We start from the raw sequence: 14,667 nt of genomic DNA on the forward strand, positions 1-14,667 counted from the left end.
TGCACATGTTTAACCTAGTTGGATTATTTGCTGTCTAGGTGGGGGGGGATGAAAGGGGAAGGGGAGGGAAGAGAGGGAAAAAAAATTGGAAGCCAAAGTTTTGCAAAGATAAATGGTGAAAACTATCTTTGCATATATTTGTAAAAAATACTAATTAAAAAAAAAAGAACACAAAGTGTTGGACCTAGAAGTGATCTTAAGAATCTTTTCAACTTCAATGTTTTTTGGGCTTTTTTTTTTTTTTTTAATTGAGTGACTTGTTACAAGGAACAGTTGAAGGGTTGGTGTGGGGAAAAGTTGGAAAAGAGCATCAGTAAAACATAAAAAATACACAAGAAAACTAGAAGAATTTCAGAATGAGACATAAGCAAGGAAATTTTGTTACTATCTTGTTATATTTAATAGACACCTTTTTTTTTTTTTTTTGGCTGAGGCAATTGGAATTAAGTGACTTGCCCAGGGTCACACAGCTAGGAAGTGTTAAGTATCTAAGGTCCTTCTGACTTCAGGGCTGGTACCCTATCCACTGCATCACCTAGCTGCCCTTAAAAGACACTTTAGAAAAGGAAATATCTATGCCAAACTCTACACTTTAAAAAAACTTCCAAACTTAAACTCCTCAAAAAGCAAGCATTTCAATACACAGCAGAACACAAAAAGAGGAATATCATATATATGTAAATATATAACGTATATACATACATATATACACACAATATAAATATATAGAAAAGTGTATATCTATACGTGTGCATACTTTTCTATGTATATTTATGTGTATATATGTTGTACATATATGTTATGTATATGTATATACGAGAAACTAAGTCTCCCTTTTTTTTTTTTTTAGTATATAATGGATTCCACACATTTTTTCCACAGTTGTCCTCCTTGTCTGTGCTTCTTTCCGAATTTTTTTCTGTTCCCCTCATTTTTCTATACTGTCATTCTGGTCCTTCAGGCTCCTAACCTAGGGGTCATCCTGGACTCCTTGTCTCTCACCAGCCTTGCCCCACCCCTCCCCCACATCTCAGGCCAAGGCCTGTAGATTTCACTTCTACAGCATCTCTTGTCCATTCCACCTTTGTACCTTTTCTAGTCCGTTTCACTTTTACAGCATCTCTTGTCCATTTCACCTTTGTGCCAGCTCTAGTCGATTTCATTCATCCAGCATCTCTTATCCATTTTACCTTTGCCACACGTCTAGTAAATTTCATTTCTACACCAAGTATCAAACACGCTCTTCTCTCTTCTGGTAGTGTTATCACCCTGGTACAGACCCTCATCTCCTCACACCTGGAATAGTGCAATAGCTGTCCCCTGCCTCTCCCCATTTCAATCCATCCTCCATTCAGTCACCTTTAAGTGATTTTCCAAGCACAGGTCTAATCATGGCATTCCCTACTCCAGGGGTCCTCAAACTACAGCCCGTAGGCCAGATGTGACAGCAGAGGACGATTATCCCCCTCACCCAGGGCTATAAAGTGTCTTTATTTAAAGGCCCATAAAACAAAGTTTTTGTTTTTACCAAAGTCCGACCCTCCAACAGTCTGAGGGACACTGAACTGGCCCCCTATTTAAAGTTTGAGGACCCCTGCATAAACTCTGGTGTCTTCCCTATAGCCTCCAGGAGCAAATGCTCTTTGGCAATCAAAACCCTTTGTAACCCAGTCCCTTCCTAGCTTTCCAGCCTTCTCAAACTCATTCCTCATCCAATGACACCAGCCTCCTGGCTTTTCCATGAACAAGATCCCCCATCTCTCATCTCTGACATTCTCTCTGGTTGTCTCCCAGCCCTGGAACACTCTTCGTCTCCCACAGCAACTACTGACCTCCCTGGAGTCTTTTAAGTTCCACAAAAACACCACCTTCTACAGGAAGCCTTCCCTTATCCCTCTTAATTCAAGTGCTTTCCCTCTGTTAATTTTTTCTTTATCCTAATATATCCTGTAGCTTGCTTCTTATGTATTTATTTGCATGTTGTCTCCCTTGATAGGTTGTCAGCTCCTCCTGGGCAAGGACTTATTGTCTTTTGTATTCCCAATGCTTAATACAGTGTCTGGAATGTAGTAAGTGTTTAATAAATGTTTGTTGATTAATTGATTTAAGGTGAAGGAAACAAGCCCACAAAAAGGAAGTTCCAGAGTGAACAAATGACAGAGCTCCTTGAGATCAGGGAATCATTTTTTTTCTTAAGTTTTTTAGAGATTTTGTTTTTAACCTCACCAGATAGCACATATATCCTTTCCTTTACTCTCCCAGAGAAGCATCTCTTGACAAATGGTACTTAGAAGAAAAAAGTCAGCATTTAAATTCAATGTTAAAAATTGTTCAAAAATGCTGATGGTGTTTTCCCTATTTTTGTGTCTACAACACTCAGCACAGTTTCTGGCATATAGTGGTTGCTTAATAAATGCTTATTGACCGCTGGGATCTGGACCCAGGTCCTCAGACTCTGAATCCTGTGCTCTTTTATGAATATCATGACCCTGCCCAGGATCACACGGGTGACAGTCACTCTATCCTTTGCCTGTTTCAGTAAGGAAATAAAATCTGGTGAGTACTTATTTGTGCTCAAAAGTCCTTCTGCTTTCTTTCCATATGTTAGGACAGAATTTTTTCACAGCTGTTGCTGACATCTATCTGGCTGGCTTTTGTCAATCTGATGTGGTTTATAATGTGGAGTTTGGCACCAAATGATGTGTTTCGAGGACCAAAATGAGGTGATATAGATACCAGATGATGGCAGGCACCAAAAGTTGAGGTTCAGTCACGTGAAGAATTCACAGTGGCCATTCTCTTTGGCAGAGGGTAGAGTTATTTAGGGAGATATATTACAGACAAAATGAAGAGGTACAATAGACCCTGGGAATGGTAGATACGAAAAAGAGTTTGGAGAGTATGTGAAAGACAAGTTCCTTGGTGGAATTCACAATTACCCCGTAGAAAAAGTTGGAGCATACTCTTAACTGGCAAATTAAATCCGGAAAAGCACTTAGCACCCTAAAAGAGTGAGGTGAAAGTTGGAAATGAATCTTTCTTTCAGCCAGAGGGCTTCTGGTTAAATTTACTTGACACTCCCCTCTCAATGTAATTCAGCTGAACTCCGCAACGGAGTCGGATTCTTATATATCATCTCCCAAAGGTTTACTCCTCCCCTCTGAGGGAGGGATTAAGGGAGGTGTGAATTCAGATATCTCATACTAAACCCTGAAATCTCCCAAACGTGTGAACTCCAATGAGTACAGGTGTGAACACAAGCATTGTTTCTATCAGTTGTACTTAATATCTTGTTTCTTCCGGCCCATAACATCTTGTAGGATCAGATCAATCATACTGAACCATGCTAAATTCGATAATATTGTCTCTATCAACTCTAATGACTTTACACTTTGTAAAGATTCCAACATAAGGGGAAAGATATCACCATCAGAGTACCCAAAGGAAGGGAGTAGCCCATGGAATGGCCCATAAATAGATTTTATAAAGAATATTAACTGTTGGCACATGACTGGGATTTTTAACAGGACATGGAAAGGTGAGACTGCTCGACCTCTGCAGAAAATGGGTCTCGAGGGTTGATATAACTTGGATATAACTGGACAACCTCCTCAAAGGGTGGGAGCATAAAGCTAAACTGATCTCTATCAGTGCCTTCTCTCTGCTTGCCTCAGGGATCACTCCTTGAGTTTCTCACTGTTCTATACACCACTTAGGACCTCACCAAATCTATCCTTCTCTAAGTTTTTCTTCAGGCAGCTGTAAAGCTCAGGACTCCAGATTTCTGTCTCTAATGAGAGCCAAGACTGTCAAAAAATGAGAAAGCACAGGGACTTGTGAGCCTGCAAGAAGGCCAGACAGGTAGAAAAAAGAATGTTGTGGGTATAGATAGACTCATTGACTCCTGGAACAGAATGTGATCCTGGGATGGCCTGCATTCTCCTTTTTTCTTCTCATGGAGTTGATTAGTCGGCCACGATTCTCCACACCTGCCCCCAAATCGGTGCTCTGCCAGCTCACAAGTAGGGATTAAAAGTCAGGATATTAGTTTGTCTAGAACTTCCTAGCTGGTGCTCAGCATGTAGTCCTCTACTCTCTACCTTCTCTGTCTCCCAGAGATATCATTTTAAGTAAAGAATTCTGTGTACCTTAGAAACTTGTAGAAATGAGTTAATCTTATTAATAACAGCTTGAATTGATAGAGCACTTTAACTGTTTTCTATTACAAGTGCTGAGAGCTGGAGGGACTCTTGTAAATCATTTAGACTAATAGGCTCATTTGGCAGAAACTAACAAGAAAAGGAGGAAACTGAGATAGAGACAGAGACAGAGAGAGGGAGAGAGAGACAGCTTGAGAGACACAAGAGGCACATCGAGGGGCCCAGGAAGGGAAAGAGAGAGAGAGAGGAAGGGGAGGAAGGGTGATGAATTGTTCAAGGTTGATGTAGTTGAACTCCTAGGGAGGACATAGCAATAACTCTAAGGTCACCTGACCTTGGGAATGTTGTAGTTCCTAGCAAGTTTGGTTGTCAGATAATAATCTGTGGTCAGTAATTTCTGAATGAGGTGCATACCAGACCACTCCTCAACTCCACCTCTAAGCACAGAATTCAATACTAAGATTACGCCTCAATTTTATCTCTAAGTTTTATCTTTTTGAGCATCCAGAATGGCTGGATCAGTTCTCAACTCTATCAACAATGTATTGGTGTCCCAGTTTTCCCACATCCCTTCCAACATTTATCATTTTCTTTTCCTGTCATCTTAGCCAATCTGAGAGGTGTGTAGTGGTTCCTCAGAGTTGTCTTAATTTACATTTCTCTAATCAAGAGTGATTTAGAATATTTTTTCTTATGACTAGAAATGGTTTTAATTTCTTCACCGAAAATCGTCATAGCCTTCGATCAATTATCAATTGGATAATGGCTTCTATTCTTACAAATTTGAGCCAATTATGCATTTTAGAAATGAAATGAAAATTTTAGAAATGGTTCTTTATCAGAGACCTTGGATGTAAAAATGTCTTCCCAATTCTCTGTGAAGGCAGGTTTTTAAAAACTGTGATTTCTTCAATCCTTGCCCCCAAGAAGATGCTGGGAGAAGAGCAGATCACAAATTTAGAGCTGAGACCTTCTCCCCTTCCCCAAGCGTTGTCTGTCTACAATGGCAACTCTGGCAGTCCCAGAGGGGGTTGAGTATGACTTGGGCCAGCGAAGGCAGTAAGTGGCCCAGAGGAATCTGAACTCGGATTCCGGGACTCCAAAGCCAGCCCTCTGCCTTCTGTGCCCCATGGAGATGGGCTAGATGGAATCTTGCTTCTACCACCAGGAAGCTATGTATTGTTATGCCACAGTTTTCTTTAACTGTCCTGACTCAGTTTCCTTGTACAAGTTTCCCTTGTCTCAGTCTCCCTAATTACTCCCCTAAGCTGTAAATCTCCCTCTGGTCCATGAAGGCTGAGAACCAATTAGTCTAAGGATATAAATTGTTAGCCCAAGTAAGATAAACAAGAGAGTAGACTTCCTGATTATCTTCTGTCCTTGAGAAATTTACAACATCCCTTAAAGTATTCCAAGATATTTCACTGACATCTTTATCATAGCCTTTTCCAGCTGGGCTTTTCCCGCCCTTTTTCCCTCTTCTTTGTCTCTAAAAGGTATATAAAGGTTAGAGATTCTCCATTCATTGCTGGAGAATGGCGGCTGGCTGTGGATGCTGGACGCTGGATTCTTTGAGATGACAGTCTCCTCCAGACCTGGGACCAACATGAATTCCTTGGTCCCAGTATATCTTTATCTCTGTCTGACTGGATAATTTGAGAGGAGAGTCCTATCCAGTCAATCTTACTCTCCCATTAATAAAATATTAAAAACTCTCTAATCTCTCTCCTGCCTCAGTTTCTCTGGCATTACAGTATCCTTCTCGTTGTGAAAATACACAAAGGGCCTGGAAGAGCTCTCCGGTCCCCTCCGGGACGGCCGATGGTGCCGTTGTAATGTGAATAAATATTCTCGGAACTAATTAATCAGTTTCTCACGCGCTCTGCCGCTCTCAGATGCAGGAGCAGGACCGGGCGGTTCTTGGCTTAGTCCTTAGACCAGTGCCTGGTACACAGTGGGTGTTTAATAAATGCTGATCGATCGCTCGGGCACCGAGGATCCCCTTGCCCTTTAACTGAATTGGGTAAAGTCTCCAATCCACGTCAAGTCCTAAGAAGAAGGAACAAACCCGAGGGTCCTCTAGAACTTTAGAAGCCCTGAGCATCCAAAGGCGCATGCGGAAAAATCGGCGGCAAAGGCAAAACCAGAAAGGCCAGACCCCCGCCAGATCTGATAAGTGCGCATGCGCCTCAACGTGGCGCCGTGGCGCCGTGAGGAGAGGGACGAGTGCGAAGTTCCCCAGGTACGGCGCATGCGCCACGTGAGCTAAAGGCCTGCAGGTGAACAAGAGGCGAACGGCGCACGCATCCTTCTGCACTGCGGCGTCCGAGAATTTAGGGCGAGTCGTAAGCTTTGCGCGACTGCTGCGCATGCTCAGGACCCAAATACGGGATTGTCTCCATCTCTGCGAGAAGAGGCATAGACAATAAACCGTCCAATAGCAAGCCTCCTAGAACGCCGGGGACCCGCCTCACTGACACCGTCCCTCATTCCGGTTCCGGAGGCTGCTATTGTTGGAAGATGGCTGTAACGGCGAGCGGTCGCCTGCTGGCGCTGCTGGGCCCGGTCCGCGGTCCGGCGAGGCGGGCTTTCGCCAGCGGCGCCCACAGTGCGGAGGGCGCAGGTGAGCGGCGGCGGCCCGACCCGCGGGGAGGCCGGGCGTGCTCGGCCCGATGGCGTGACCGGGTGACCTTGACCTCCGGGCGCAGGGCCCGAGCCTGACGGGGGGCGGGTAGGGGCGGCGGGCGCCCGGGCTCATGGTTTCCCTTCCCGCAGGCCGCGTGTGGAAGTCGCTGACCTTATTCGTCGCGCTCCCCGGGGTGGCCGTCAGCATGCTGCACGCGTACCTGAAGTCGCAGGAGCACCACGAGCGGCCCTCCTTCGTCCCCTACCCCCACCTCCGCATCCGGACCAAGGTGAGTCCTGGGTCGGGGTTGTCCGAGGGCAAACCGGAGCACCTGCCTCAGGCTCCCTCCCCGGCTTCCGTGAAGCATCAGCTCCACGACCTCTTCCCTTTGCGGTTTTTATGGGTGGGGGTTCGCTTGTATGTTAGACTGGCGACCTTCCGGAAGGTGGGGATCGTCCCCTTTCAGGCCCTCGGCGCTCCGCCGGAGTGTGGAGTCACATAGGACCTGTATAGGCCTGCGTCAGTAAAGGGAAGCCCACTAATAGCTCCCAGGCCATGGCACTATGGGGTAGGACTGCTTTTTTCCATCCTAAGATGCACAGAGCAGGGACTCCTCCCAAAGCCCTTTTCTATTGAATAATTAGCTAGTCATCTTAAACTTAAGTAACTCGAAATAATTCAGTCAAGGTTCAGGAATAGTACATTTAGCTACCTGAAACAACTTGGGCACAGAATAGGCACTGATCTCAAGGAACAGTCTAATTCTTGAAGTTTGCCTGATGGTTTATGTGCTTTCATACGTGTCGGTTTATTTCTGTTTCACGAATGTTTTCTTGAAAGTTTTGTGGCTGACACATTGTAAGTACAAAACCTTAAGTGCAATTGATGTTCAATTAATTTGATACCCACAATCCTATGGAGAAATAATAATAGCTAACATTTATATAGTGTTCACTCTGTGCTGGCTAATCACTTTGCAATTATTTCATTTGATCCTCTTAAGAACCCTGAGAAAAGTAGGTGCTCTTATTAATCTCTATTTTACAGGCAAGGAATCTTGAAGTAAACAGAGATTCAAGGGCCTACAACTAGTTAAGTTTCTGATTTGAATTCAGGTCATTTTGATTCTAGGTCCAGTGCTTTCTCATATTACCACTGGATTTCCACCATCCTTCTTTCCGTAGTGGTAGGACTTTGTTTCTTCCTTTGACTCCATTATATTGAATGGAACATCACATAGGCTTTCCTAAGGCATGTGTAGTTAAAGTTTGCAGAATGGTTTGTTTATCTCATTTGATCCTCACAACTAGGTGAGGTAGCTGCTTTTATCTCTGATTAATAGAGGCTTTGAGAAGGTGACTTATGCAGGGCCATACAACTGTCGAGTATAGAAAGTAGTATTCAAGTTCAGTCATAGCCAATCCTGTGACCTCATTTGGGATTTTCTTGGCAAATATACGGTTTGCCATTTAAGTGACTCGTCTAGGGTCATCTAGCTGGTTAGTCTGAGGCCAGATTTGAACTCGGGGAAGATGAGTCTTCCAAATTCCGGGCCTGGTGCACTATCCACTGTGCTATTTAGCTACTCCTCTCGAGGATAGCTGTCCTCTTAATGTCTCCAGGTACAGAGCCTTGTTAATTGTGGGTCTCTAATAAATGCCCATGGAGCTGAGTTGCATTAGACGATTTGCCCAAATTTTCAGAGGTGGATTTTGATCTCAAACCTTGTCGGTTCTACTGTACTAGGCTTTTGTGAATTTTGCTATCACCCTAGGAAAGTTATAAGTTATTTGCCCGTTTCCTCATTGTTAAAGGGGAACTACTTGTTTGCATTCTTTTTTTCACTGTGTGAAGAAGTGCTTTGTAAATTGGGACACTTGGCTTTATAAACAAAACATTGGTGTAAGGTAGCAGATCCCCTCCTCCCTTGCCTACTTGATTCACTATTTATCTGGGTATTGCTCTTAAAGCCAATAACCCTATGTGAAAATGGTATCGAGACACTGCCTTATTTTGATGAAACTTTCAGGACCAAAATATTGCCATAATTAAAGGTGTCATAATCGCCTCTGAAACTGATTTCTGTAGTTTGACTTTTACTTGAAAGAATTCATTTATTGATTAGTGCAAGAGTTGACTGAATGTTATTTTTGGTTATGCATATAGACTTTCCCCTTATCTCTTCATGCCATTTTAATATTCACAGTATCATTAAGATAGAAACGGTATTCATTAAACCATACATAAGGATCTTTGTCAGCTGTATGTTGGGTTAGAAAACCATAGATTATCCATGGTTTATTGTATTTTTGTTCAGAAATACCCAATTGTAGCCTGGTTCCATGTTTGACACCTTTCATCTCTATCAGACGTTGAACTGGGCTCAGACAGAAAAGATTGGAGTTTAGATCTGGCCTCTGACATGTAGTAGATATGTAATCTTGGACAAATCATTTTATTTGTATATTCTTCAATCCCCTTTTTCTGAAATAGGATAGATAATAGCACCTATTATCCACAGTTGTAAGCAAAGAGCACTTTGCAGCTTTACTTGGGGTTGAATGTTCATTCTATGTTGATGAGTAGTGGATTAGTGAAAAGACTGGATTATATCATATCAAGAGCTGAAAGAATACTTGTAGAAGTGCAGGCCTTTCACAAGTATTCTTTCAGCTCTTGACATGATATAATGGTTTAAAAGTTTGTTAACTGGAATTAATGGTTGTTGGCATTTTTCTCCACAGCCCTTCCCATGGGGAGATGGAAACCATACTCTATTTCATAACCATCACCTCAATCCTCTCCCAACTGGGTATGAGGATGAATAAAGAAAACTCGGACCATACTAATCAAGCACCAGGGGACCACAGCAGCTGTTGGACCATCCTTTTCTCTCTATATGGATCAGAAAATTACATGGGACCTTAAGTTAACTTGCATCACACAGTGACAAATATGCTGACCTTTTTCATTTTGCTTGTGATTGGGACAGCTTAAATAAATAATTCTATGATGAACTGTTGAATTTTGTCTTTGTCACCAAATTAACACTCACATACATAATGATTTCTGAGCTTTAGGTGACCTGGCTGAGTTTCAGGATATGGTTTATCATTAATAGTACATTAACCTCAAAGAGCTGCTACAAGACTGTTACTTGGCTTATGACATGGATGTCACAAATAAGAAATCTTTTCTCCTATATATTATCTCATTGATGCCCCCTGACTGATGCAGCTGAGAGGCTAACCCTGTGGGGTATGAAAGCTTAAAGAGCACAAAGCATGAAAATAATAGATTAGTGTCTGCAAATGTCTTTAATCTACCCCCATACCTTATCTACTATGCTCTGCTCATTAATAAAAAGGATTTTCCAATTTAAGTTTAAGGCTGTTATTTCTCATAAGTTTAAATAATTGCTTTTTTACAAGACAGCTCATACCAACATAGTGAATAAAGTGCCTGGAGTCAGGAAAACCTTTGTTCAAATGTGGCTTCAGACAGTTACTAAATGTGTGACCCTGAAGTCACTGAAGCATAAAAGATGTCCTGGTTTCCTCATCCATAAATGGGGAATAACAATAAGTGCTTAGTACAGTCTCCATGTAAAGAGCCTATTTATTATTCTCTGCCCTTTAATGATTTTCAAAGTGAATTCTGTGGCATGAAACTGAAGTGATGGTATCTGCCCTTACAAAATTACCACGTTAAATAGATTGACAAAGTCAATAGAAGTGTTGGAATTGGAGTCAAGACCCGAGTTCCAATTTCCCCAGGTATTTAGCTTTGTGAACATGAATAAGTCACTCACAGTAGCATCTGCCTCAGTGTTGGGAGGACCAGAGGAGAGGTCAGTTGCTTTGCAAACCCTAAAAGGCAATAAAAATGCTATTATAGTCATCTCCCTAAAACTTTATTAATCATAAAGTACTTCTGCCCAACTCAGTTCACCAAGAATGAAAGTACAATTCTTGTCGTTGAAGCATTTTGCTGAAACATTGCTGATTTTTAGGAACCTTACAATGTTATGATCCTCTTTTTTAATCTTTTGTCTGTTTACCTATACGAGTGAGTAGAAATACAATATAGTCTTGTTAAAATGACCAGGTATGGAAAGTATTCCCAATTCCACAGATAAAGCATAAGGTTTGCAGATAAGATTCTTGACACATTCGAATTTTATCTAATTGGTGGACTGCCATGACACAAGTCTGGGCTCACTGACTTCTCAGGTATGCACCTGTCTTACATAACCAAAATATAAACTATCCCCAAAGAAAAATCATGCCATAAAAAATGCTGAGGTCAATGAGAAAGTAAATTAAGCCAAAAAGCAGTTATTTATTCCATCTCTGATTTTAAATGTTACAGAACATGATGGACAAATAAGGCAAATAAAGCAAATTATGCCCTTTATCCCAATTAACTAGTGCAAGTATTATAGTATTCAAGAGACCCTATAAACAACCCTCTTTCCCCAACCCACCCTGAACTATCTATAGTTCAGCTGTAGGAGATGCTTTTTCCATTAGGATTTCCTATGGTCACTATTACCATTCATGAACCAACCTGAGAATCGGGAAAATCAGATTTCTGTATATTTTAGTACCTTCATAGCTAAATTGATAAGATTTAGAAGAAACTAGAAGTCACCTTAATTTGTGGACTTAGTACCAAACTTTGGGAGCGCAAAATGCTTTGTTTTTTATTCCATCTGAACCCTCTTCTTTAAAAGCAGGTAGTTGTCTCTGAAAAGGCAGATCCCTTTTTGGCTTGCTCCACTCCTTTAACCATTATTCAGTCTTTATCCAAATGAAATGGTTGCCCTTTAAATACTGGAGTCGCTCCTGGAGCAGTGCTTCCAGGGGAAAAAAAAAAAAACCCAAAACTTTAATTTTTAGCAGCATGGATTCAGCATTCAGGACGACCTAGCCATCCTGACTCCTGCATTGATTACTTAACCGCAAACTGTATTATAAGAGCAGCAGACCAAGTAACATTCTGATCATCTGAAGAATCGTTCTCTTATGCCATGTTTGATACTGTAAGATGCCACCCCAGCTAGGTGTCTTCTACCACCACCTGGAAGCAGATAATCTAAAGGTCATACAGACCTTCTGAAAAGAAACTTAATGGAACTTTCCTCTAAAAAGCTGGTAAAACCAGTGGTCATCTTCAGGGACCACAGTACAGTCTTTAATGTCTCAATGTTTGTAGTTGAAAAGGTCATCCTGAAGGATGCTGTCGAGGTCAAGAAGAGCTTTCAGATTTTTCTTTGCTATGGCCCATGAACTCCAGTCCTTCTATAGGAATCTCCTTCTCCTTTATGGCTTTCTGTAGATTGAGAAATTACATTTTAATGGACATTGACACGGGTTCCTGCTGTGAAAGCTACATATATACAATAAGGAACGTCTTCCGCAACTAAGGTGACCGCACCCTCGGTAAAGGCTGACCCAGCCCACCTTTGTTTCTTTCATCGCCGATATTCGGGGACTCTTACTCAGCAGCTGAGTCCATCCCCCCAAAACAAAGTTCAATGTCACCCGTCCCCGTGGTCCTGGCCCCGGGGAGCGGAACGAAGAAGTGGTCCCCTCCTTAGGGGAGCTCCCGGGCGCAGCCCCCTCGTTCGGAGCTTACGCAGCCGCGGTCCCTCTGCGGTCTCAGGAGTCATCACAGCGCGGTGGAGGACGAAGACTCAGGCGCGCACCCACCTTCAGTGAACACACGGGGCAGGGGACGAGGGACTTCTTCCCGAAACCCACCTGTACAACCCGCCCGGGGGAGCCAGGGTCACAGAGGAGGGAGCGCGCTGGTCCCGCAGGGCCCACTTCCCCATCCCCGGCCCCAGGAGCTGCACCTGCGGCCCCTCCCCGAACGAAGCTCACCTGCACGCACTGCTGGTAGCGCTTGAAGAGGTCGGTGCAGGGGTCCCCGGAGCCGTCGCCCTTGAGGAATTTCTCGGCAAACCAGCGGTTGAAGCATTGGTCGTACTCGCGCTTCATATCGGTGCAGGCCTCCCCCACGCTGTTCATGGCGACCAGCCCGGCAGTGGAAGGTGCGGCGCCGCCCCCACGTCATCGCGGCGCGCCGCTTATGTCACGTCGGAGCGCCCGCGTAAGCAGGGAAGAGATGTGGCGTCGGACGCTGCGGGCGGCGCTGCGAGCAGGGGTCATCCCCTGCTCCAAGGGAGCAGGAGTCGGCGGCTGCCGGTACGCGGTGAGCGACTCGGGGAAGGCCGGGAGCCGCGTGAGCGCCGAGCTGATCGAGCACCTGGAGCGCCTGGCCTTGGTAGATTTCCGAAACCAGGAAGGCGTGGAGCGGCTACGAGCGGCCATAGAGTTCGCGGACCGGCTCCACGCCGTGGACACGACTGGCGTGGCGCCCATGGAGTCGGTGCTGGAAGACCGGTAGGCACAGCTGGGCCACCTCGACCCTGAGAGCGTGGGCCCCGCCCGCCCTGCGGCTCTCCCGCTCCAAGGCTGCCCGGTCGCTGGGTGCGTCTTGACGTTTCCTTCCTAACGACGTAACCAGCTAGATACGGGACGTCATCTCTCCTAAAGCGAGTGGGCATCTCTTCCTTCCCCTCCCCCCAAAGGTGCTCATCTCGCTGTTCCGCGGCAGCTGAATTTGGGCTTCCTGGTGAGCCCCGCTCGCGGCTGGGAGGCACTCCAGGGCGATTTAGTCCCTTTCCCCATTTGAGGGTCCCGTCCTTTCGTGCTTCTGGTCTGTCGCAGGTGCCTGTACCTACGAGTGGACCGCGTGGTGGAAGGCAACTGTGCGGAAGACCTGCTCCAGAACTCTCGCCAGATTGTCGAGGAGTATTTTGTGGCCCCCCCAGGTAGGTGCTACATTGGGGTCCCGGGCATGTTGCAGCTGAGAGGGAAGGTTGGGGGACCCGGGAATTGGTGCATTAAAAGTGATTCCGAGAGCAGAAAGCGCTGTTTGAATCCAAGGGGTGGGGGGGGGAGGGAGAGGTACTTGCCACCCTAAATTGTTGGAAGGCACAAAGTACAACGTCGTCTAATGCATTGGAAACGTTTTCAATCTATGATTTTCAGCCCAATGAACTCCGCAACTTCAGTAGACTATTTTTGAATTGTAGACGTACGTTTTGGACTTTCTGAGCTTTATACTGTATTGTACACTAACTCTTCTTGCATTTCTTCTCTGACACAAAAGGTTTGGAAACCAAAGGCCACCTTGTGCCCAGTTTAGCTGCCACTTCACAAAGCAGGTGGAAGGCAGAGACTCCCAATTTGGTGTAGATCCTCAAGGGTGCCTCTAGTTCTGTGAACTGCACAATCTTACCCAAATAGTTGCTGGAATATAGGGGGAATACTAGAGCCAGATAGAAGTAGGTTTTTTCTGGAGAATATGGATTCATAATTTTCTTGGGATGTGTCAAATGGCTACATGGATTCATTCATTGATAATCTCCTTCACACACATGCATAACAACTAAGTCGAGTAGTTTTCATTTCAACTCCCCCCTATGCACATCTTCAGTATTTGAAGTTGTAATTACTTTGGTGTGGAGCTACTGTGAATGCAGGTTGCAACCCCCATTGACTTAGGATGTTTAGCTAACTCCATAATGATGGACACTCATCTCTCTTTTATATAAATTTCCTAACAAATGTATAGCAGATATGATAGAAATTCATATATTCCCAGCCAAGGCGAGAGTGTGAAGACTGAATTTTTGTGAGAAGCTAACTGGTTTCTAAAGGAAGAGAAAAGTTAGCGGGCTTAGCTGTAATGCTCTCCTTTTTTGGTTTGAAACAGGTAACATCACTATTCCAAAGCAAAGTGAACAAGATCCAGTTACAAAGAGTTAAACACTGCTCTGGAGAACAATGCTCACAACAGGAAACTGTG

The 14,667-nt window shown here is 44.2% G+C and overlaps 2 protein-coding genes across 2 annotated transcripts; one reads left to right on the forward strand and one right to left on the reverse strand.

Moving 5' to 3' along the window:
• The first annotated feature begins 6,665 nt into the window (after window positions 1-6,665).
• LOC127545557 (cytochrome c oxidase subunit 6A1, mitochondrial) lies at window positions 6,666-9,803 on the forward strand. Its single transcript, XM_051972940.1, has 3 exons — window positions 6,666-6,783; window positions 6,936-7,075; window positions 9,531-9,803. The coding sequence occupies exons 1-3, from the start codon at window positions 6,681-6,683 to the stop codon at window positions 9,612-9,614; spliced, it is 327 nt and encodes a 108-aa protein (XP_051828900.1). The 5' UTR covers window positions 6,666-6,680; the 3' UTR covers window positions 9,615-9,803.
• Window positions 9,804-11,103: 1,300 nt separating this feature from the next.
• TRIAP1 (TP53 regulated inhibitor of apoptosis 1) lies at window positions 11,104-12,912 on the reverse strand. The gene is made up of 2 exons (XM_051972941.1): window positions 12,675-12,912; window positions 11,104-12,120 (listed from the first exon to the last, which is right to left on the reverse strand). Exons 1-2 carry the CDS (start codon window positions 12,819-12,821, stop codon window positions 12,037-12,039), a joined length of 231 nt encoding a protein of 76 aa, XP_051828901.1. The 5' UTR covers window positions 12,822-12,912; the 3' UTR covers window positions 11,104-12,036.
• Between the last annotated feature and the right edge of the window lie 1,755 nt (window positions 12,913-14,667).

The sequence above is a fragment of the Antechinus flavipes genome, chromosome 1 (genome assembly GCF_016432865.1).
Source record: "Antechinus flavipes isolate AdamAnt ecotype Samford, QLD, Australia chromosome 1, AdamAnt_v2, whole genome shotgun sequence".
Lineage (NCBI taxonomy): Eukaryota > Metazoa > Chordata > Mammalia > Dasyuromorphia > Dasyuridae > Antechinus > Antechinus flavipes.